Source organism: Heptranchias perlo, chromosome 15 (assembly GCF_035084215.1).
Source record: "Heptranchias perlo isolate sHepPer1 chromosome 15, sHepPer1.hap1, whole genome shotgun sequence".
NCBI lineage: Eukaryota > Metazoa > Chordata > Chondrichthyes > Hexanchiformes > Hexanchidae > Heptranchias > Heptranchias perlo.
The window spans coordinates 47,826,561-47,852,817 of NC_090339.1; the positions used below are offsets into that span (position 1 = coordinate 47,826,561).

At 39.5% G+C, this 26,257-nt stretch overlaps 1 protein-coding gene across 3 annotated transcripts in view; it reads left to right on the forward strand.

The window, feature by feature from the left end:
* The window catches only part of LOC137333065 (nuclear protein AMMECR1-like), a 179,701-nt gene that overhangs the window by 59,165 nt on the left and 94,279 nt on the right, over nucleotides 1–26,257 (forward strand). For all 3 annotated transcript variants that reach the window (XM_067997166.1, XM_067997167.1, XM_067997168.1), the window contains exon 3: nucleotides 23,123–23,237. In XM_067997166.1, the coding sequence (XP_067853267.1) occupies nucleotides 23,123–23,237 (115 nt within the window). The remainder of the gene's footprint in view (nucleotides 1–23,122; nucleotides 23,238–26,257) is intronic.

A 26,257-nucleotide genomic window follows, 5' to 3' on the forward strand; every position in this document is an offset into this window, starting at 1 on the left:
TGCCATTTGATAAGATCATGGCTGATCTGTGATCTAACTCCATATACCCGCCTTTGGCCCATATCCCTTAATACCTTTGATTGCCAAAAAGCTATCTATCTCAGATTTAAATTTAGCAATTGAGCTGGTATCAATTGCCGTTTGCGGAAGAGAGTTCCAAACTTCTCCCACCCTTTGTGTGTAGAAATGTTTTCTAATCTCGCTCCTGAAAGTTCTGGCTCTATTTTTTAGACTGTGCCCCCTAGTCCTAGAATCCCCAACCAGCAGAAATAGTTTCTCTCTATCCACCCTATCTGTTCCCCTTAATATCTTATAAACTTCGATCAGATCACCCCTTAACCTTCTAAACTCGAGAGAATACAACCCCAATTTGTGTAATCTCTCCTCGTAACTTAACCCTTGAAGATTGTGGAATGTATTTTGCATTGCTACCATCTATAGCAGGTAGAAGATCTTGTGTGATGGTTAGATCATTCTACTACACAAACATCCACATATTGGGTAAACCTGGGAGGCTCCTATTGATATCTGTATGACGTCACTTGGAGCAAACTTTATTTATCCATATTCTCTGGACTTGCCGACCAAAGTAAACTTGAAGCATTGAGTGGAAAGATGAAAGGTATCAAAGTATATTACTGCCTTAACAGTGTGATCTTAATGATTTTAAAGCAGACAATGGATATTATACTGTCAGCTTGCTCTGAGTTGAGTCCGTGAGTTCTGCAGCTATGCCTGAGTGCACTCCGTACTGACTGTCACATGGGTGTGCTTGTGCACATTGCTTGAGTGATTTGAAACTGATGTCATTCAGCTTGTATGATACTGTAGCCTATGCACAATGCTAGTGCAAGATTAATGTTTAGATAGCCTTGCTATTGATGTCTATGGAATATGTTTAGAGGGGGTGTCATAGTATTTTAAAATACTAAAATTAAAATGGAAGCTGACCTCCCTTATAGGATTTCCAAGCGGAGGACTGAAGGCTGGTTATCTATAGGAACCAGGCCAGATGGTTGGCTAGTAATTAGTCGAGATACAGGGGCTTTGTTCTATGTGCAAATTGAATTATAAATTGTCAGGGTCTTGGCAAAAATTTGATAAACAGACATGATAAATTGTTCTTTAGCATTTTATGCAATAGCCTCTACTTATTGTGTCTTTGATCTTGGGCAATTGACAGAGCTGTCGGCGGAGACTTAAAACTATATAAAATGCTGGAATCTAATTTTATTCTTAAGTTGGGTTGTTTCAGTATCTTGCTGTGTCATGTGGCTTCTGTATATTTAACCTGTCATTATATTGTTTAAGTAGTTGTACCCTATATGCATTAGCTGTAGGGAAAGAAGGGCAATAGAATTCATTTTGAATTGCTCCAGCACAGGCATGATGACCAAACGGCCATCTTCCATGTTGCAAACTTCTGTGGTTCTCTGCTCCGACGTATAGTATTTTTTATCATGTGGAAGAAAGGGGAAAACATTGTGGGCAGCCCACGTGATCTTCAGTAAGCAGTATACTGCAATTATTATGGCACATATCTAATGAGTACTCGATGAAGTTATGTCATAGTGGAATATCTTGGCTTGGTGCTGGGACTGCTACTGTTTCTAAATTATGTAAATAGATTGGATTTAGGAACTTGATGTAAAGTGGTCAAATTTGCACATGATTTCAAACCAGGAAAGGAGATGTAACTGGAAGAGGCAGCTCAGAAATTCCAGAATGAATTGGGCAAAGAATGTAAGTGGGCAGACAATGACGGATGAAATTTAATGCAGACAAGTGTAACGTACTTCATAGAAAGGAAAAATTGACAACATGCGTACTTCATGAATGATGATGAAATAGCTAAGATGAAGTTGAAAGAGACCTAGTAATCTTAGTATGGTAGAATATGTCAGAGGAGGTAATGATCAAACTCTACAGTGCTTTGGTCAGACTTCACCTTGAATACTGTGTTCAGTCAGGTTGCCAAGAAACGGACACGTTCAAATGCTAGAGGCAGTACAGAGAAGAGCCATGATGCTGATCCCTGGTGTCAGGGTTTACAAGGAGAGACTAGAGAAATTTGGGCATTTCAGTCTGGAAAGGAGGCATCTGAGAAATGACCTTATAGGTCTATATCAGATTGTGATGATATATTAAAAGAAATTAACTTAGAATAGTACATTAAATTGAACTACAGGATTAGAACTAGGGACACAGGTTCAAAGTAGTAAAAGGTAATTTTAGGACTAATATCAGAAAATTCTTCACACACTGAAGAATAAACTTCCAGAATAGTGGCGGCAAATACCTTGCAATCATTTAAAAACCAATTGGATGCTACAATGTGGGGAACTTTACAATCTCTCTGGATGGATGAATTAAGATGGGCTGAATAGCCATCTACATCCACAATGACCCTGTGATAAGCATGCAGATTTCAGTTCATATTGGAATCTCTCTGCATTGTTTTCCACCTGCCCCCTTGCCCACTTCCAGTCTTTTTGACCCATATTATATTAAACAAGTTAGAAGTTCTTTCCTACAATAGGAATTGATATGGGGCAATTTTAAAATTAAATAGAATATTTTGTGCTTTTTTTTAAAAAAAAGCTGTTATTGATTAATTCCTGGCCATCAATCTCTAATTCCTAATTACTGTTAAGGGATCTTTTTTCTAATGTGCTTTTTTAAAATTAAAAAAAATCTTTTTAATTTTGAACATTCTTGGCCTTAGTAATAGCTAGTGAGCTATTTGAGAGGATGACAGGAGCATCAGAAACTCACTGGTGGTAGGACAGAAAAAGTGAGGGGAAAAGTATCTGATTTTGTTCTAAATGTAAAATTCACCAAAAATACTCAAATTTCACAATAATGTTCCTGGTGCTGCACATGGAGCATACATGAAGGGCAAATTTAACATGTCCACAAGTTACTTCCGTAACATCCCCTGTCTCAGCATATCTGTTGTTGAAATCCTCAGCCATGCTTTTGTTGCCTCCAGACATAACTATTCTAGTGCTCATGATGTGGAGATGCCGGTGATGGACTGGGGTGGACAAATGTAAGGAGTCTTACAACACCAGGTTATAGTCCAACAGCTTTATTTGAAATCACAAGCTTTCGGAGCTTTCCTCCTTCGTCAGTGAGTGCAGGGTTCCAAAAAGGCACAGCATATATAGTCAGAGAACAATGCCTGGTGATTACAGATAATCTTTCCAACTGCCCGTTATCACACCTCGGCAGAGAGGTAATCACAGCAATCAAAGGAGTGGATGGTGTTCAGACAGGGGCACATTACATCCAAGACTACTGAATACACAAGCGATCAGATCACAACGAGAGAGAGAGAGAACTTTTTTCTCGCTGGTGGGGTTACATGTAGCGTGACATGAACCCAAGATCCCGGTTGAGGCCGTCCTCATGGGTGCGAAACTTGGCTATCAATTTCTGCTCGACGATTTTGCGTTGTCGTGCGTCTCGAAGGCTGCCTTGGAGAATGCTTACCCGAAGTTCGAAGGCTGGCCAGCCTCCCATATTCCACCCTCCAAAAAGTTAAGCTTGTCCAAAACTCTGCTGCCTGTATGGCAACCCGTACCAAGTCCCGCTCACCCATCACTCCTATGCTCGCTGACCTAAATTGGCTCCCAGTCCACCAATGCCTTGATTTTAAACTTCTCATCCTCCTGTTAAATCCCTGAATGGCCTTGCCGCTCCATCTCTGTAACCTCCTTCAGCCCTACAACTCTTCAAGAACTCTGCGTTCCTCCAACTCTGAACTCTTGTTTGCCCCACCATCAGCTGTCATGCCTTTCAACCATCTAGGCCCTAAGCTCTGGAATTTCCCCCCCCCCCCAACCCCCTCCATCTCTCCATCCCTCGCCTCCTTTTAAGACCCTCCTTAAAACCTACCTCAAAACCTACCTCTAACCAAGCTTTTAGTAACCCATTCTAATATCTCCTTCTTTGGCTCTGTCAGTTTTCTCTGACTGTGCTCCTGTGAAGCGCCTTAGGCTATTTTCGTACATTAAAAGTGATATATAAATGCGAGTTGTTAGAACTGATCAAAATCTCTTCCATGGAGATTAAAAGCGGTCAAATTTGCAAATATCAGTATGAGAGAAGAACTGAGTTTGGTGGTTGTTGAGGACTAGAATGTGAGATACTCCAGTCGACTTTAAACACTGCTCAATATTAGCATGATTTTTTAAAGATCTCTGCACATTTGTTTTCATACTGTTGCTGTCCATTTGATATGAAAATTATTGCTGAAAGTAAAATATAAATGTAGTGCCACAGACTGGTTTCCTGTCACCTTATCAGACAGGAAAAGTAACCAGTTGATTTGTAGAATCCCTTGATTTTACTTTTAAAAATTATTTTTCCCTGTCTTCTCCATAACACCTGGAAGAGGTGTGACACTACCATGAAAGTAGTTTTTTCACCTATAACTAAGAGAAATTACTCCTGCAATGAAATTGTTTCTCATACAGTGACTGCACTTCAAAAAGTACTTCATTGGCTGTAAAGCACTTTGGAACGTCCTGAGGTCGTGAAAGGCTCTAGATAAATGCAAGTTTATTTTTATACATCTCTCCTCAACATTTGATTTCAATTAAAATGTGGCTATACTAAGTGTAGGAGCTCTGGCCTAGCACTGCATTACTGACCTCTTGGAACTAGGCAACACTACTGCAGATGGAAATCTGTTTTTAAAAACAGATTTCCATCTGCAGTAGTGTTGCCTAGTTCCAAGAGGTTTTTAAAATCTGTTTTTAAAATCTGTTTTTCCAAGGCGGCCTTCGAGACACACGACAACGCAAAATCGTCGAGCAGAAATTGATAGCCAAGTTCCGCACCCATGAGGACGGCCTCAACCGGGATCTTGGGTTCATGTCACGCGACACGTTACCCCACCAGCGAACAAATGTTATCTGTTTTTAATATAATGGGTCATTTGCTGGCTTTCTCTGCCTTCCGGATATTTCTGCCTCTCTCTGTTTTTTTTCCTGTTTGTTTTTTTGTTGAATGTGTATTCGGGGGTTCTGCAGGTGACACCTCTCTGTCTGAACACGGTGATTGCCTTGGCAACGGGCAGTTGCAGGGGCATTCTGTAAACACCATGTATTGTTCTATATGTATAAATGCGTAGGCTTCGAGGAGCTCCTGAACATTTACCTGAGGAAGGAGGAAGCCTCCGAAAGCTTGTGAATTTAAAATAAAATTGCTGGACTATAACTTGGTGTTGTAAAATTGTTTACAACTGTTTTTAAAAGGCAGCAGTGGCTAGATTAAATAAGGAGCAAGGGACTGCATAACTTCTACCTTTTAAAAAATATTTTATTTTGAATTTTGAGGGAATGCTGAGAGTAGAAAGGATGCAAATGGTTTATTGCAACTCTTAAAATCTCAGCTTCTGACGTTTTTAAGTACTGTGCTTATTTGAAAACTATTTTCTTCAATTCAAAACTTTCCTTTTTTTTCCCCTCTTGCTACAATGTAGAAATAGGTTATTGTATTTGGTAGATTTCCTATTTTTTTTTCATTCTCGGGATGTGCACATTGCTGACAAGGCCAGTATATATTCCCCATCCCTAAGCCCTGAGAAGGTGGTGAATGGGCTCTTCTTGAATCACTGCAGTCCGTGTGGTGAAGGTGCTTCCACGAAGATCTTGGGTAGGGAAATCCAGGATTTTGACCTTGTGATGATGGAATGTCAATACATGTCCAAGTCAGGATGGTGTGTGACTTGTAGGGGATCTTGGAGGAAATGGTGTTTCCATGCACTTGCTGCCCATGTTAGCTGATATTGTTAACGGTTCCCTCAGATCTATCTCCCTCCCTTCAAATCTGCTGTCATCACTCTCTCCTCAAAAAACCCACCTTTGACCCTCTCTGTCCTTGCAAACATCTACAATCTCCTTTTCCCCTCAAGTCCTTGAACTTGTTGTCGCCTCCCAAATCTGTGCCCTTCTTTCCCACAACTCCATGTTTGAAATCCTGCAATCAGGTTTCCGCCCTTGCCACAGCACTGAAACTGCCCTTATGAAAGTCTCAAATGACACTCTACGTGACTGTAACATACTATCTCTCCTCATCCTTCTCAATCTGTCTGCAGCCTTTGCCATGGCTGACCACACCATCCTCCTCCAACGCCTCTCTGTCGTCCAGCTGAGTGGGACTGCGCTCGCCTGGTTCCATTCTTAGCTATCCAGTCGTAGCCAGAGAATCGGCTTCTCTTCCCACTCCCACACCGTTACCTCTGGAATTCCCCCAATGATCTATCCTTGGCCGCCTCCTGTTTCTCATCTACATGCTGCTTCTCGACGACATCATCTGAAAACACAATGTCAGGTTCCACGTGTAAGCTGACTACACCCAGCTCTACCTCACCACCACCTCTCTCGACCTCTCTACTGCCTTTGATTTGTCACGCTGCTTGTCCGACATTCAGTACTGGATGAGCAGAAATTTCATCCAACTAAGTATTGAGAAGACTGAAGCCATTGTCTTCGGTCCCCGCAACAAACTCCGATCCCTAGCCCTCGACTCCATATCTTTCCTTGGTCACTGTCTGAGGCTGAACCTGACCATTCACAACCTTGGCGTCCTATTTGACCCTGAGCTTCCGACCCCATAACTGCTCCATTACCAAGACTTTGTAACATTTCCTGTCTCTTCCCGCTGCCTCAGCTCATCTGTTGCTGAAACCTTCATCCATGTATTTGTTACCTCTAGACTTGACTATTCCAATGCTCTCCTGGCTGGCCTCCCACCTTCCACCCTCCATAAACCTGAGCTCATCCAAAACTCTGCTGCCCGTATCCTAACTCGCGCCAAGTCCTGTTCACTCATCACCCCTGTTCTGGCTGATCTACGTTGGGAGGTTCTGCCCAAGAAACCTTGGCAAGCTGCTGAAATACGTCGTGTGGATAGTACACACTGTAGCCACAGTGTGCTGGTGCTGGAGGAGGTGGATGTGTAGGATACATGGGAATGTGTGTGTGCGTGCGCATATGGTGTTTTTTTTCTCCTGTTGCATAATGTAATGCCTAAATGTCAGTAGTCCAGTTAGATACCTGCTTTTGGTATCCTATCTGCAACATGTAATTGGTGGACAGTGATATTTTTTAACTATATTGCTGTTGGTTCAGTTAACCCTTGGTTTACAATACAAAAGGATGCCATTCAGCCCATCATGTCTATTGGCTCTTTGCACTCTCCTCATATTCTTGTATCTTCCTTTGCTTAAAATATTTATCCATTTTCCCTTAAAAGCTGCAATATTCTTTGCCTTTACCACTCTCTGGAAAAGCATTGCATGCCGCAGCAAGCCTTTTTGTAAAGACATTTTCGTAACCCTCTCTCCTCGCTGTCTTAGTGACCATTTTGAGTTGACCCCTTGTCACTGACTCCCCAACCACCAGAGCAAATAGCCTTTCCATGTTTATCCTGGCAAAACCCTTCATAATTTAAAAAATCTCTATTAAATCTCCTCCTGGCCGCCTTTGCTCCAGTGGAAATAGTCCTGGTATTATCTCAAACCTCTTATAACTATAGTTTTCCCATCCTTGGCATCATGCTGGTGGAAATTCTGGATGCTTTGAAAATAGGGAAAAATACCATCAGCAAGGGCATAATATGGGCAGTGGGAATTTCAGTTGTGGAAATGTGTGCTTTTGATCTGCAGTTGTACATTTGTGTTCATGTTAAATTCAAATATCTGGTGAAGGTGAGGAAACCCTCTGATTCTTAACCTTGTGTCATTTTGCCTCTCGCATCTCTATCATTTTACTACTGAGCAGTATCTCAACATATTATGAGCTTTGCAGTATTGTGAAAGTAATAGGTTAATTATTGTAAATAATTCAAATTTCAAATGTCCAAGAAGTTGTTAGAAAAGAAAATTATTCTCAGACTATATATTTTAATTTCACTCAATGACTGGAGCAGCTCCAGACTTGTGTGAAGTAGCCTTTCCATCATAGCTATGCCAGTTATGATATAGGTTCCTAGCTAATTGTATAGAGAAATTGCAAACGGTATATCAATAAACACCTTAAGCTCATTAGTGACATATCAGTTGAAACACTAATGTGCAGCACTGCAGAGTGATATGATGCAGGGTGTATTCACACATTGGCATAGCATTGCACCAAAGCAGTTTCCACATTGACTCATTGCTAAAGATGATCTTGTGAGCATTCACAATGTCACCTGCTGACTCAAAAGTAGAACCAGCAGCAATGTAAACTTGAGCTTCTGCAGTTCAGGTTCCAAAGGGCTGAGTAGAGCAAGGGCATGGCTATAAGGGCAAGGGTGGGGGAATAATGGAAATCTTTGCTGAATTAGGGATAATAGAGAAAGGCATTTTAATTGCTCCTAATTTAAATGAACTGATGTGCACATGTGCTATGATATCATGATACAATTAATAGAATTGACAATCAATATAAAGCAGCTCTCCAAACCCAAAGCAAATTTTCATATGATTTGCTCTGTTTATTTCCCATGAATGCATTGTAGATTTGATTCCTGTACTACAATGAGTATTTGTTTTGCTTTGCTATTCATTTGTTTTTTAAACTTTTAGACCTAATTCTATTGTAAGAAATATTATTGCAGTTCCATGTGCTGTTTTCTAGTCCTGTAAGCTTCAATACCATTTGTGTTGTAGCAAAATTAGGACCTCTAACTGAAAAATTGATGCACTTCTATATTCTGTTCATTTAAGTAGGCTTTCAATCAGATTGCAGCTTAATCTCCCTCCCCTTATGATTTACAATCTTTCCAACTACTGCAGTAAATGATTTTAGCTTTTACATTGGATTGTATATTCAATAAATGGTTTATTAAGTCTATATTCCCACTTTGTCTACCAATTTTCTAACACAAATTGAATTACCATTTAATTCCTGGAAATGCCCATCTGTTTAGAGGTCTGTCAACCTTGTCACTTGATCTTTTAAGACTGTTCTTACCATAATGGGGGAAAATAGTGCTGACTAAAATCTTTTGTATTAAAAAATCACTTTAAAGCTGGAGTGCCTCTTTTCTTTCTCCAGTGGATAAGTTAAAGCACCTTAATGGTAGAACTATTCCTGCTTTTACTGAAGACATCGTCAAACCTAATGTTGACTGAGAACAACTAGTACATGCTTGGTTCACTAGATTGATTACTGGGATGAGAGGGTTGTCCTATGAGGAGAGATTGAGTAAAATGGGCCTATACTCTCTGGAGTTTAGAAGAATGAGAGGTGATCCCATTGAAATGCATAAGATTCTGAGAGGGTTTGACAGGGTAGATGCTGAGGGGCTGTTTCCCCTGGCTGGAGAGTCTAGAACTAGGAGGCATAGTCTAAGGATAAGGGGTCAGCCATTTAAGACTGAGATGAGGAGGAATCTCTTCATTTAGAGGGTTGTGAATCTTTGGAATTCTCTACCCCAGAGGGCTGTGGATGCTCTGTCGCTCAGTATATTCAAGGCTGAGATGGATAGATTTTTGGGCTCTAGGGGAATCAAGGGAACTGGGGATCAGGTGGGGAAAGTGGAGTTGAAGTCAAAGATCAGCCATGATCTTATTGAATGGTGAAGCAGGTTCGAGGAGCCGTATGGCTTACTCCTGCTCCTATTTCTTATGTTCTTATGTTCACCAGTACTGGAGATGAATAGCAAACTCTTAGTTACACTAAACTTGTGACATCAGTTAATTAGTACACATTAAAAACTTACCTTTTAAAGCAACTAATTTTCAATGATCAAATATTCAGGACTTGTTTGGCAGAAATCAACTATAAAAATGTGTGCTTAGCTTTTACTTTTATTAGCTAATTGACCTGATTTGGCTAAGAGATAAAATCCAAACGAGCTGTGGCTTGTTTATTCCAAATGCTCTCTTGTTTGAGGGTATGAATTTACTGTATCACAATATTGAATATAATGTAATATTGTACAAAATTACTTGGCTTGACCCTGGCCTTGACCTTTGATTACTGGACTTGTAGAATTTCATTGTGACCTATTAAAAGCACAGTTTTATTGGGGCTGTTGCCTTTTCACTGCCGCAAAGAACCTTGTTTTTTCTCTGTATAATAGTTTTGTGTCTATATTATTGTGATATAGTGAGCCTGAAGCAGTGGTGTTTGGTCCGTGATTAGTAAGGACTATAATTACCTGCGACAAGTTATGTCACACTGGAAAATATCAGCAACTTTTTTCGGCTGTGATAGTTTTCCTTCTCCATTCCAAACATCTTACCCACCATGCCCCTCCTCTGTACCCTTCCACCCCAAGTGTTCTAACTCTATTCCCTCCTCTGAGGTTTTAGGAGCAGTCCTGCATTCAAAGTTGAAGGCACAGTAGGGTGCTGCAGACCACAGTGTGAGTTTTAAGTGACAAACCGCCTCATTCAACATTTGTAAACAATTTTACAACACCAAGTTATAGTCCAGCAATTTTATTTTAAATTCACAAGCTTTCGGAGGCTACCTCCTTCCTCAGGTGAACGATGTGGAAAAAAAGTCTCAAATTAGACAAGCATGATGCTTCCTATAGGCAGCAAAGATGAACAAATTTGAGGCAGTAGTTCTTTTTTGGACAACTATTGCAGATACTTCTGAAACTGAAATACTGAAAAAGTAATTTCCATTGTACAGATACTTTTTAATAAGTATAGTAATTCATATACCAGTCATTTTCAGACAGAACCACCATAGATTTTTTACAGCAAGCTATCTGGGAAATAAAGGATTTTACACCACTAGTTGATCTTGTAATTATGCTCATTCTGGGTCTTGCTTTTTCTACATCTTTTTCTACATTTTTTCCACATCGTTCACCTGAGGAAGGAGGTAGCCTCCGAAAGCTTGTGAATTTAAAATAAAATTGCTGGACTATAACTTGGTGTTGTAAAATTGTTTACAATTGTCAACCCCAGTCCATCACCGGCATCTCCACATCATTCAACATTAGGATTGGTAGGTAAGCCAGCTTTCTAGGTACTGTTCCTGTACATTCTAAAAATTATAAAGTTAAGAAGTAGCAGCATTTGAGAATCTGCTGTTCCCAACTGTGACTGAGCCTGCGATCCTTCTTGTAACTCGCTTGCGTATTTGCACATCACTCCTGTGATCCCCAAATATAAGGACAATATCACACGTTTCTTGGCTCCAGCTGGATGACCTCCCCCCGACCCAATCCTTATTTCTGACCAACTAAATGCATTTTTGGTTGCTTGTCTCTCTGCTGCATACCGTAGCATTTAAAAATGTAAAAACTACAATTTTGAATATCAGTAAAAGGTTGTGAAATGCATACAACCATTGTAGGGAGGATATACAGAAGCGGGAAAATAGATGAAAGGACAGATGTAGAAAAAGCAAGACCCAGAATGAGCATAATTACAAGATCAACTAGTGGTGTAAAATCCTTTATTTCCCAGATAGCTTGCTGTAAAAAATCTATGGTGGTTCTGTCTGAAAATGACTGGTATATGAATTACTATACTTATTAAAAAGTATCTGTACAATGGAAATTACTTTTTCAGTATTTCAGTTTCAGAAGTATCTGCAATAGTTGTCCAAAAAAGAACTACTGCCTCAAATTTGTTCATCTTTGCTGCCTATAGGAAGCATCATGCTTGTCTAATTTGAGACTTTTTTTCACAAATCTGGAGTGAATTATTGTGTTTGGATATCTCACATTTTGCACCTTGCCAAGTAACTAGTGTTTTTCCTTTCATCCCTCCAAATGGAACATTGCTATTCTAAAGCATAATTACTAAATTGAACTATCACCTTTTTTTTGTGTTCTTTTGAGCAGAAGCCCTTAAAAGAATGTGGGTAGCATAATAAAATTCTTAATACATATATATGCATTCTACAGAAATGATTGTCACCATAGAAGTGTAATGGGGAAACAAATTTAATTTGATGCAGAAAAAGCTTCTCACTTTCAGGTTGGGTCTTGGTTTAGATGCTTTTAAGTTTAGATTTTGTGATAAGTATGTCTTGTGAACACAAAGATGTGGGCTTATTACAGTTAGAATAAACTTTTGGAGTACACAATGTGAGAATTGGTAAGATATAGAGCAACAGCATTCATCTGAGCACTCAGATTTTCATTTATTCCCTTTTCTAATTTTTTCCGCATCACATGTTGGGGTGCAATTCCACAGGTAATTGGCCTTTTAGTATCTTGTCCAAATGGTTGTTTATCTCTGTAACCTCCTCCAGCCCTACAATCCTCCGAGATCCCTGTGCTACTAATTCTTGCCTCTGGCGCGTCCCCGATTTTAATCGCTCCACCATTGACAGCCGTACCTTCAGCCGCCTAGGCCCTAAGGTCTGGAATTCCCTCTCTACCCCTCCTTCTTTAAGACACTCCTTCAAAACCTACCTCTTTGACCAAACTTTTGGTCACCTGTCCTAATATCTCCTTATGTGGCTCGGTGTCAAATTCTGTTTGAAATTCGCTCGTGAAGCTCCTTGGGACGTTTTACTACGTTAAAGGTGCTATATAAATGCAAGTCGTTATTGTTTAGATGCTAAATGTTGGAAGGTTATTCAAGTGTTTTGTGTAATGGGAGATCTTGGATGGCATCATTACTGAGCCCAAACCTGCCCAATGTATATTTTCCATGAGGGGATCAGTGAATAGTTATTTTGGAAAGAATCCTTTCATTCTGCTGCGTAATTATGTGGGTAAGCATGTTTGCAGTGATGGTCCCAAGCCATCTTGGCACAAGTCAAGGAATCCGGCCCTGTCTTGGGTACTGGATTTGATTGAAAGTGTCTGAGACCTTTTGAGAAAGCGGCCGGGTCACTGGCTGTGGTCCTGTTTGACAGACAGCTTGGTGACCAGGAGTCTCCAATTACAGGTTTACATTAGGCTGCAATGAGTGTTCTGTTAACATTTTGTGCTGGCCAGCAGCAAAGCTGAGTTTGATTTCAAATGGAAGCTTGTTTCACAGTGCAAAAAGTGAGCTTATGTTTTAAAGGCAATGTTTGGAGAAAGTCTGTGGTGTCTTTATTTTAAGTATTGAGAAGGATAGAGAACTTTGATTCACTGTTTTATTCTGTTTACTGTTCATTTGCCTGTTTTATGTAAATAAAGCCACTTGTTGGTTTAGAGTCTAAGTCTTGGTCTGCTAAGAATATATGTTCAGTCAACTATTCAGAGGAAAATCCTGTAGCAGCAAGTCATGCATTCCAGTAGCTGGTATGTAGGTTAAGGCTGCTTCTGTTGCAATCCTTGGGTTTCACTCTTGTTAGATATTGGGCAGAAAACCCTAGTTCATTGAGGGTGGGGGGTGGGGGGGGTGGTGTAAGGCCAATATATAGGGACGATCAGTGACATGGAACCAGAGAAAATAATGTAAACACCTAAAAATGACATAGGGAATCGTTGCAGGGTATAAAGTATTAAATAGTACAGGACCCAGAATATTAATTCAAGGTACGCCTAGCCAGTATGACCAGGGGATATTAAATTTGTGAAAAGCTTTAAATAGATGTTAGAAAGAATTGCTTTACTCAGTGTAATAAATGTCCTGTCAGGCTGTAGAGTCAAAGATTGAGTGAGTTTCAAAATGCAGTTGGATTCTCGGCTGGGAGAGTTGAAGTATTGGAGGGATGTACTTCATTGGACAAAATGAAGGGATAAGGAAGAGAAATGTGGCTGAAACTCGTATTACTTTTACCCTTGTAGCATAGAGATGACATATTCCTAAATGTTTGAATTTGCTTTCCTGTATATTTATACAAGAAGATATGAGCATTAAGATTAGTTCTACACAAAGCATCTGTCCCAAGGTGCCTCTAATCAGTTTTGAAAGTTAACATTCATTAATGTAATGTGGGTCCTTTTGTAACATTTAGGCTTATATGCCTGTATACTAGAATGCAGTGTCTTCCTTGTTGCCAGAATGTGCTTTTCTAAAAAAAACACCGAAAGATTAATGTAGGCTTAAAAATTCAAAATGGGATCTGTTTTTATGTAGAAACATTTGTTAGCAAATAGGAATGTAAGGGAATTACTAGATTAATATGTATTTAACACTTTTTTATGGATTTAGTTTTGTTTTTAAAAACAAAGAATTCCCAATGTATCTTATTTCCCCAATACAGGTACCGCCTTTTTAAAATAAATGTACACCCATAAATCCTCTGATCCTCTGACAGCTTGCAAACTGCACAATTATAACATTCACAATTCAAATATTCTAATTCATGCCGTTAAGATATAACTAATTTCTTTTTACAAATGAAGGGGAAAATGAGTTCAAAATATTCTTCACACTGGGACAAATTGTAGAAGCACTGTTTTGAATTCTGAGGTGGCCTTTAATCCTCTACTAAGCTCTGTTTCTGAATGTCACCTTTGATTGCAGGTGAAATGCAGAGAAGGCTGAGAATTGTGTTTAAAATTTCTGGCTATGTGACAAACACCAGGAGGTAAAGGGTTATTTTGGATTTTTTTTTTAAGTACTGTGGAAAAATAAGAATGGTAAATTGTTGTATACCCATGAAAGCTGTACGAAAGATGATGGGAATGACAAGTGTTCTGCAGATCATAGTTGTCAGTCTATAATCCCTATATTGGGAAAATGCCCATCCCAGTTGATGGCTGTAGTAACAAAATTTTCACTCAAAGGAGAAAAGGAAACCACAGTTCGTGAATATTCAAATAGGATGATCTAGTGGGATATCAGTGACTGTTGATCCATTAGTTCTGGTCTAGGCAATTCCTAATGTAGAAGTGATACATGTGGAAGACCAATTACTTAAATGCAGCTGATTAAAATCAAGGTCCTTAATGCAGTTACAGTAGTCTACTATTGTCTATGCTTTTATTGTAACAGAAAATTATCCGAGCTATTTCAGAACTATATTGAATATCAAATTGTAAACCGCAATAGAAAATTTAAATAATCATTGCTTGTTTCTGTAAATTAAAATAAATGCTTTAAACCTGTAGATTTTAATAAACCTATGTTCCCATTCTCTAGGTTCTCCATTCTATAAATCATTCCCTAATCAAGAGGGCAGATTGGGTGACTTTGTTTTATAGCTTGTGCCAATTCTGCTCTATCAGCTCATTAGAAGGTGTGAGCAGTGCAAGTTGACTTGTCTATTTCCCCCCCACTCCCCTATTCCCCACAAAAGATAGCTTCGGCCTTGGAGCTTATCAAATAAGTTTCAAAATCCCAAAGCAGTGTGTTATCAGTCTTGACATACCTTGTGGATTCTTTTCTCTGTAGAGATAGACAGAGGGACTGGATGGTACAGTGGGTTAGAATCTGTTCAAGCGTTGGTTGCAATCCATCACTGGCTGGTGGGATTAAAGTCTTCCGTCTGGCTATAAGGATCTGTGGCAAATAACTCTGGACCATCTCAGTCTACGCCTGAGCGGCATGAGTCCACAGCACAGGGCAGTCCTAAAATTCAGCACTAATTGGTGCCCTTGCCCAGATGACGGGTATTGGAAATGTGTGTTAGCGGCCTGTTCTGAGAGTATGACTGGGGCACGTTGGAGCAGAGCAGAAGCAGCTTCACTCTATGTTTAACCATATTGTGCCTTTATGCTGACTGACTGAAATGGAAGTATGTCCCATTTCTCAGCACTAACTTCCCTCACCTTGAGCACAAATTCAAGTAAAGGCAGAAATATTGAGCCAAATATCAGTTTAATTTTTTAGTAAAACTGCATGAACATAAAAATAGTCAAATCAGTGCTGGGTTAAAAGCCCTTTTTCTCAGAGCACTTTTTTTGTAGATACAAATGTATATGAATGTTGAATTTTAAACCGTAAGTAACAATATAATCAATGTGTTGACAATAGTTGCACTTCAAATTTGTAGGCGCACAAAATCTGCGTAGTCCAGACCATTGCCATTTTGATTGGCTGCAGCACTAGATCAGCTGCTTAGAGCTTTATTTGCTGCATGTGATGTAGATGACATACAAATATTTCAGATGTGAGCAGTTATAAATCCCTTCTATGTGTAATGAGGGGAGGAAGGGCAGTGAAATTAGTTTGGATTGTTCTAACAAAGAGCTGGCACAGATGCATGTGGGCAATCTGGCCTCCCTCAGTGCTGTAAACTTCTATGGTAATATTGTAAATGTACTTTACAGGGCTGAAGCCTAATGTTCATAAAGGGCAAGCTACAAAAACAATTGAAACATAGTCTGGGCATCTGAACCTGAACTGCACTATACTGTAGCAATTTGGCATCTAAAGGAATCCAGATTGCTACCTTTTTCCCACTTGCCGTACAGACAAAACTAGCTTAAATCACACCTGTCATACACAAATCACCAATATTGAAATATACCCTGGAATGGACTTTCCTAATCATTGTCGTGAAATTCAGTTTATAATTGTAATTGTAATATCATAGCTCATGTGGACAGAATAACACTTAAGAAACTTCTCTACCTGTTTGTTGAGAGTGTTTCACTGTTTGCACGATAGAATGTGATAGTAGCATGGCTCAGGCAGTTGGTACTGCAGGAGCTACAAAAAGCAAAATACTGCAGATGCTTGTAATCTTAAAATCTAGGAGAAAAAGCTGCAAATACTTAGCAGGTCAGATAGCACCTGTGGAGAAACAGAAGTCGGTGTTTCTAGCACTGACTGAATTGATTGATTGTAAAATTATCATGGGGCAGCAGGAAGTGGGGGAGGGGAAGAAAAGAGAACTCACTGGTGAGCGAAATGATGACAGGAAAGCACCGGGAAAGTAGTTGTCTTGTAATGCATTAGAACGATCCACCAGTTGGCAGTCTGTTCATCTGGAGTCTTTGAAGAGGCTTGGGAAAGTAGGAAGCTTCCCGACGGTATCAGTCAATACCTCAAACCAGAAAAGGATCAATTACTGTGGTCAAATATCCTTTAGTACCAACATTATGATGTTTAATGTCTTGAATGCAGAGATTATGGGCATACTGGTACATCTATACCAAGAACAATTCATCAAAGTATGTTATTTGGTTGATCAGTAGGCACTCCATTTTTGTATGTGACTAAGAGATCTAGTACCCTTCTTGGAAGCTGGTTGTGTAGACTGTCAGTACCAGCGTTACACATTGATTGGTACTGGGTTAGGACATAGTTTTATCAGTTGGGTGCAGAATTTGTATATAGAGCCACAGTAGTCCACGCTCACCATAGGGATCCAGTCTTCCCCAATCTTCTGGTACTAAAACCATGGCCAAGTATGTTATGCGCATCATAGCAAAGGAGTTACAGAAGGAGTAAAGAACTTTTACATGCAGATGTATTATGAAATTCATAATGTTGTGCCCTAAATGAATTCAGTGGCTTCTGGGTACAAAATTTTGCTAAATGGGGGAGCACTGTATCAGAGTAGGTCTTGGAGAAAAGGATGAGGTATCTAGGAACAAGGATAGCATTCATGACTCTTGCAAATTAGCTTAACATTATGCAAACTTTCTAAAGCAATATTGAGCAGTACTTTTATGCTATGTGGAAGGGAAGATTTAGAATATTTCTGGATTTAATTATCTTCAAGAATTTAAACTGTCTCAGAAGAAAATTTTCAGGCATTTAATTGGGCTTTTTTTCCCCCTCCTTCTGTGATCCAAGGTCACTTGTCATTCCAAATTATAGAAAAGCTGACAAATATTGTATCACTGTTATTTAGAGGTTCATTAGATTAGATAAAAGGAGGAAATAAAAAGGAATCCTTTAATTAGCAATGGAAGGGAAGCATAGAACTGAAAATCTAAAATATCTTTTACAGTAGATGACCAGAAAAGCAACTCTATCCAACTAATTATAATTTAGTCTGCACTGTAAGGGCTACTGTGTATTGGGCATCAAGAGTATTACTCCAGTTGTGAATCACTGGAATGTTGCAAATGAATTATTATTCTGAAGTTAAGTCAAAAATGCTGCTGATTTGGAATAACCAGTTTTGATCCTAATCTTTAGACTAATTATGATCAGCTTTTCATCAGGATTCTGACTTGAAACTGATTGTACAGTTGAATCCTGATAAACTAGTTTGGCAAGGTACTAAATCTGAATTTCTGTAAATTCCAGATAAAAATAGTACTTTCCTATCTGCTAGGTCCGTCCTTGCGGTGCAAAGTTCACCTAAAGTGCATTGTCCCACTCTAGCTAAACTCTATTGCTTCTACCACAAATGTGTGGAATAAGCATCTGTATGATATACATCAGTCAGTGAGGATACATGATGTGCAACCTTCAGCTGGAACTGTAAATATATGATGCAGTTTGGGCACCTTCCTGAAAGCCCATGAAACAAGGTCCCTCCGTTCAACCCTGCAAAGGGAGGGACAAGTTGATGTCAGACAGAGAGCCTACCGTGACTGGCCTCCAGCTATACAGGAAGAATGACCCAACCTAAAAACGTCCATAGAAAAGGTACAGTAGCCATTGTGATCCCATGTCCAGCTGTATACCATGGATGTACCCCCCCAACACCATTATGGCAATAGAAAAAAAGGACATAAGTAACATTAAGATAGAAACAGAATCCATATGGAGACAAAGACTAAGAAGGGATCGATCATGTTAATAGGTGTATTCTACAGACCACCTAATAGTAGAAGAGAAGTGAAGGATGAAATATGTAGACAAATCTATGAAATGAATAATCATGGGAAATATCAACCACCCTCAAATAAACTGGCAAGAGGAGGTAGGGAAAGGAATTTTAAATGTGTACATGACTCCTTTCTTACCCAATATGTGAGAAGCCCAACAAGAGAGGAATCATTTCTAGATCTAGTAATGGGCAATGAACCAGAACAGATAAGTAAGCGTAGGGTAACATCTAGGCAATAGCGATTATAGCATAATACGGTTTAAAATAATTGAAGGAAGACATAAGTAAGGCAAAAGATCAAGGTAATAGATTGGAAAAAAGCTAATTTTGAGGGAATGAGAATGGAACCAGGGCAGGTAAACTGGAAAAAAACATCGACAAAGAACTAGAACAGCAGTTAGTAATATTTAAAAGGTGATCAATAGAGTTCAGGAGAAGTATATTCCTCTAAAAAGCAAGAACAAACTAGTCAATAATGAAACACTATGGATGAATAAAGAAACGAGTAAAATTGAAACTAAAGCAAAAGGCATACTCAAAGTACATAGACGATAAAGGAGAGGATGACAAAATGGAACACGAAGAGGTTAGAAAATAAGTTTTTAAAAAAAAAATTAGGAAAGCAAAGAGGAACTACGAGATTAAATTATCAAGTAATATTAAAAAGAAGTATTCTACAGGCACATAAATTACAAAATAAAAATCAGAATAGTGATAGGGCCACTAAGGGATCCACATGGTAAACTCACAGGTAATGACAGTGAAATGGCAGAACTACTGAATAGTTACTTTGCCTCTGTATTTACCAGGGAGATTAACAAGATGGGCAGGACATTAGAAGAAGAGATCAAAAAAGATATTAAAACATTTAAGATAGAAAGGGGGGAGATAAATGATAAACTAATCAAACTTAGGGAGGATAAGACCCCTGACTGGATGGATTACATCTGCGAATGTTAAAAGAAGTTAGGGAGGAGATAGCAGAGGCCCTATTACATATATAAAAATTAACTAGAATATGGAATAGTGCCAGAGGACTGACGAAAAGCTAATATTGTTCCTATATTTTAAAAAGGGAGATAGACGTCCAGGGAACTGTAGACCAGTTAGCTTAATGTCGATGGTAGGAAAGATAATGGAATCTTTTCTCGAAGGTGTAATAGAAGGATATCTAGAGAATGAAAATATAATAAAGAATAGTCAGCATGGATTTCAGAAGGGAACGTCATGCTTGACCAACCTTATTGAATTCTTTGAAGAAGTAACAGAAAGGGTAGACAACGATAATGCAGTAGATGTAATCTATTTGGATTTTCAAAAGGCCTTTCATAAGGTACCACATTATAGACTCATGGCTAAGGTGCATGTGGAGTCAGGACAGGTAGCAGAATGGATAGCAAGTTGGCTACAAAACAGAAAACAGAGTAGGGGTTAAGAGCAGCTACTCAGACTGGCAAAAGGTGGGAAGTGGTGTTCCACAGGGGTCAATGCTGGGACCACTGTTCACAATTTACAATAACAATTTGGATTCGGGAATCAGAAGTACAATTTCAAAATTTGAGGATGACACCAAATTGGGGGGTGTATTTAACACAAAGGAAGAATGCATCAAAATGCCAAAGGATATTAATAAACTTGCAGAAAGAGTATGTAATTGGCAAATGAATTTCAATCCAGATATGAGAGGTGATGCATTTTAGTAGGAACAATAAGGAGACCACATACTGCTTGGATAATAAGAGTCTAAATGGGGTGGAGGAGCAAAGGGATCTAGGAGTACAGATACACAAATCACTAAAAGTAGCAATGTAGGTTGTTATGGCCACATAAAAAGGCAAATCAAGCACTAGGATTCATTTCTAGAGGGATAGAATTGAAAAGCAGAGAAGTTATGTTAAACTTGTATAGAACCTTGGTTAGACCTCACTTGGAGTATTGTGCACAATTCTGGTCTCCATATTATAGAAAGGATATAGAGGCATTGGCAAGGGTGCAAAAAAGATTGACAAGGATGATATCAAAACTGAGAGGATATCCTTTATCAGGAAAGGCTGGAGATCTTTTCTCTAGAAAAGAGAATTCTGAGGGGTGATCTGATAGAGGCCTTTAATATAATAGGGTTTGACAGTGCAGATGTAGAGAAAATGTTTCCACTTGTGGGGGAGTCCAAAACTAGAGGTCATAAATATCAAATAGTCACTAATAAATCCAATAGGGAATTCAGGAGAAACTTCTACACCCAAAAAGTGGTAAGAATGTGGAATGTGCTACCACAAGGAGTAGTTGAGGCAAATAGCATAGATGCATTTGAGGGGAAGTTAGATAAGCACATGAGGGAGAAAAGAATAGAAGGGTATCCTGATGGGGTTAGAGGAAGTAGGGAGGGAGGAGGTTCACGTGGAGCATAAAAGCCAATTCAGACCAGTTGGGCCGAATGGCCTGTATCTGTGCTGTAGTTTCGATGTAAATCAGTGTAACATTCTGAAGCACTCTATACTACTGTCCAAACATGCAGAGCTATGCCATCAATGTTTCTTGTTGTAAATGCTGTATTGAGAATATATACTAACGCTGGGTCAATGTGAAAATCAATGTACATATTTTCTCTTGAATTTTGTTAATGTGCTGCGACCATTAATTGTTAAATATTTGGTTAGTTTTCCTGTTTCAATTTATAATCTGTTATTGATTTTCTTGATTTAAAAATAAAACTTTTACATAAAATCCAGACAAATCTTCAAAATAATCTTAACGTTTATAACTTTTCTGCACTTTAAAACTGGCTCATGCAAGACAACTGAACTACTCACACAAACCATCAGCAGGTCAGAAACCAAAAATCAAAAATCAAATAATCAGTGGACACTAGAGGGGCAATTTTACAAAATTGTACTCCTGGCTTCACCTGCTAGGAGCACATAGTAAGAAGTCAACTACCCACTTGAGCAATCTTTTGTCCATTAAAATAAAAACATGATTAATCCCGATTTATATATTTCTGGTTGATGAAACCCAACACTGGGAGTGCAAATCCATATTATCCCTTAGCTGTGATCACAGCAACTACCATATGATTCTCTATGCATTCTATATACTACTACACATTGCAATACCAGAAATGATTGAAACTCATAATGTAAGCAGTCAGTCACGTGTGTGTGTGTGTGTGTGTGTGTGTGTGTGTGTGATACAATGCATTGGTTTTTTTTTTGAATGTTGTGCTCTATTTTAATAGAAAAGCAGTAGAGCAATTTAATTTATTCATGGACTAAATCATGGGTACAGCACAGGAGGCGGCCATTCTGCCAGTCGTGCTTGTGCCAGCTCTTTGAAAGAGCTATCCAATTAGTCCTGTTCCCAAGCTCTTTCCCCATTGGCCTGTAAATTTTTTCCCTTCAAGTATTTAATTCCCTTTTGAAAGTTACTATTGAATCTGCTTCCGCTGCCCTTTCAGGCAGTGCATTCCAGATCATTACAAATCGCTGCATAAAAAAAAATGTTTCCTCATGTCGCCTCTGGCTATTTTGCTGATCACCTTACATCTGTGTCCTCTGGTTACCGACCCTTCTGCCACTGGAAACAAAGTAAATCAGAAGAAACTATCAAAACCATTCATGATTTTGAACACCTCTACCAAATCTCCCCTTAACCATCTCTGTGTTCTAAGGAGAACAAGCCCAACTTATCCAGTCTCTCCATATAACTGAAGTCCCTCATCCCTGGCACCATTCTAGTAAATCACTTCTGCACTCTCTCTAAGGCCTTGACATCCTTCCTAAAAGTGTGGTGCCCAGAATTGAACAATACTCCAGCTGAGGCCTAACCAGTGTTTTAAAAAGGTTGAGCATTACTCCCTTGCCTCTGTTAATAAAGCCCAGGGTCCCATATGCTTTTTCACAGCCTTCTCAATTTGTCCTGCCACCTTCAAAGATTTGTGTATGTGCATCCCAGGTCTCTGTTCCTGCACCCCCTTTAAAATTGTACCGTTTAGTTTATATTGCCTCAAATTTAACACATTCTATCTAGTAAATTATAGAAACTAGTCACCTACATGTACTGTTCAGACTTCTAAGTGCAAGTTCTCAAAGATTGTTTTGGGAAGTTTGAAACAATACAAATCAGTTTTTTTTTTAATCGGGACAAAAAGCTCCTAGCATAATTCCATGATAGTAACGTAGGAAATATATTTTGAACAATATAGATTTTATTATTCAAGGTTGAAAGCAGAATTTTTACAGAAGGCTGTCCAATTATATTTTTTAAGAGCAATAGAAAAGGAAATTATATCTTGTGAATGTGTGGGCAAAGTGTTTTACATTGCTAGTGTAGCCCAGCCATATATGCTGTAAATTCATAAAAAGCTGATTTTATTGACCAAACTTGATAGTTCTAGGATGCATTGTATTTCCCACATTGATCTGTTTATCTATTATGCTATAAACTCTACTATTATGCTATAAGCTCTACCATAATGCATGCATGATTTTGTAATGGTCTAGAATTCAGTTTCAACAAGTACTTTTTCTTTCTTATAGTGCCCTTAAAGACAGTCGCTTTCCTCCAATGACAAAGGAAGAGCTACCGCGGCTTTTCTGCTCCGTGTCTCTTCTTACCAACTTTGAAGATGTTGGGGATTACTTAGATTGGGAGGTAAGTATTTTTTTACTGAATCTATATAACATGGAAAAACTGACTACAAATTTGCACTAATGTAGTCCAAAATAAGTTTAGAAATGCATTCTCCCGAGGTTGTGGCAACAATTTCAAAAAGTAATTGGTTCGTTTAACTGGTATAATGGAAATTTTGTTTTTTGTCAATAATATGAAGCCACTGTAGCCCACCTGGGCAGGGAAAAAAAAAGGAGGGGTAGGTCATGTGACATGTTGGGTGCCTATCCCTTTAAGAGCACGTGGCATGTCACATAACCGTCCCCTTTTCGTGCACATTATACAGCATTTCATCTAGTGTCTCTAGTGCTTTTTGTCTGGTCAGCATGCATTGCATACTCCTGAGTGTGCAGTAGATTTTGTACAGCACTGTCTTAGTGTTTTGCTCTCAAATAGCCCTTATTGCTAGTTCAGCTTTGCATCATGGGACTTAGTAAAGATTACAAAAAAGGTTGCAAAAGTCTGCTATAGGAAAAGGAGTAAGCCATTCAGCACCTCACGCCTGTTCCGCCATTCTGTTGGATCATGGCTGAATGGCACCTCAATGCCATTTACCCGCCGTTTCTCCATATCCCTTGATATGCTTATCTAATAATAATTTATCGATCTTGGTCTTGAAAAATTCAATTGATCCAGCATCCACAGCCTTTTGGAGGAGAGTTCCAGATTTCCATTACCTTTTGAATGAAAAAGTGCTTCCTGATTTCACTCCAAACTGACCCAGTTCTAATTTTAAGATTGTCAAAGGCTGAAAAATCAAATTCCATGATTCTTGAAGCAGTAATGATTAGCAAGCCTCAGGTACAACAGCAACATACATTTGTATAGTGCCTTTAACATAGGAAAACATCACAAGGTGCTTCACAGGAGTGTAAACAGACAACAATTGACACAAAGAAGGAAATACTAGGATGGGTGACAAAGCTTGATTAAAGAGGTGGGTATTATGGAGGTCTTAAAGGAGGATAGAGGTGGAGAGACTTGGGGAGGGAATTCCAGAGCTTAGGGCCTAGATGACTGAAGACCCGTTGAGGTGAAGGGAGTGGGGATGCACATTGGGCCAGAGTTGGAGGAACGCAGAGATCTTTAAACTCCTACAGCCCTTCTAGAGCTATGGAGGGATTTGAATACAAGGATGAGAATTTTAAAATCAAGGTGTTGGTGGAGCCATTGTAGGTCAGTGACCACAGTCAGAAGCTAAGTTCAGAATCAGATTGGACACTGAGGTTGCAAACAGTCTGGTTCAGCTGGAGACCGCAGCTGGGGAGGGGGTGGAATGGAGGTTGTGGCAGGGGCCAAAGACTATGGCTTCAGTCCTCCCAATGTTTAATTGGAGGAAATTGCAGCTCATCCAGACTGTTGTAAGACAAACAACCTGACAACACCAAGGCAGTGGAGGGGTTGGTAAGTGATCCCATGTATCTTCCTAAACTATTGTTAACATTGGCTCAAATGAACTATATGTTCACGGCGCATTGATTATGGATGAGGATAAATTGAAAATCTCTGGGGTTGTTGACCTGGGCATTAGAAAAATGGATTAGTACTGTAAGTAGAGACCAAGAAAGTAAAGGCTGCATTCCCCCTGGTTAGTGCATGGGCCAGGATGGGAAATGTTGAGCCCTGTAATTTTACCATTGAATATGCTAAATACAAATTATCAGCACAGGAAGTACATAATTATAACAGCCTACAGTACTTATCTTTGGCCTTCTAGAAAAGGTCACACTACCTCCATTTTCACAACTAAATCTAATTGTATAATGTATCAAAAAAAAATTGTGCAACCCAAAATTATACTGACAGTGAGATAAATGAGCTGCCAGTGGGGGACAGTTGGCTCCTCTACCTTGAATGCTGCCTTCCAGCCTTGGCTTTAGTTGCTGACTCGATATAAATGAATCATTAAATAATTTGAGTAAACTGCTCAATCTTTATGTAATTAGACCCCTCAATTCCTGACTTAAATACTGCCCCAACTCCAATCTTGCATGCATTCCTCTCCTTGAATGTATTATTGCCACCCAGATCCATGTTTCCTCACCCCACCCCCCACCCCCACCCCCAACTACTTTCTATTTGAGTTCCTCCAGTCCAGTTTCTTTCCTGAAACAGCCCTGGTCAAAGCCATTCCTTAACATTCACAACCATTCTTCTGTCATTTACCTTATAGCACCACCCTCTGCTGATTCCATTCCTACCTGTCCCAGTGTAATTACTCCTGTGCCCACATGGTTATCTCCTACATGCCCCTGGTTCTAATCCATATTCCTCTCTTATTCCTTATCTATATGCTGCCTTTGTCAGACATCAGGTCCTGGATGAGCTAGACCTTTCCTCGGCTCAACATCTGCAAAACCAGAACTATCCTGTTGAGTTCCTGCCAAAAACATCATCCCTCAGATGTTGATTTCATCACTCTCCCTGGCTACTCGCTCTGGACCCAATGCAATCTCCAGTGACTTGCTCAACTGTGAGCTGAGCCTCAAGCTTCACATCCAGTCATGACCAGAACTGCTTGCTTCTGTCACCCAGATTACCTCCCACCTACATGCACCTAGCTCATCCACACTTCTTTATTGCTAGACTTGATTTTTCTAAAGCTCCCTCAATAGCCTTCTGAGCTCCATGCTACCCAACAACAACTTGCATTTATATAGTACCCGTAATGTTAAAAATATCCCAAGTTTCACAAATCAGCATAATCAAAATGGACTCCAAGCCAGGAAAGAAGATATTAATGGGGGTGACCGAAGGCTAAATAGAAGAGAAGGGGAGGTTTATGAAAATGGGGGGGGGGGGGGGGGGGGGGAAGAGAGCGATACTGAGGTTTAGGGAGGGAGTTCCAAGGAATTGAATCATGGCAGTTGAAGATTTCTACCAGTGGTGGGTCAAATGAATAGGAGTACACAGAAGGATGGAATCAGAGGTATGGAGTGTTCAGGAGGGAAATGGGGCTGGAGGAAATTGCAGAGATGTGGGTGAAGCATGGAGGAGTTTAT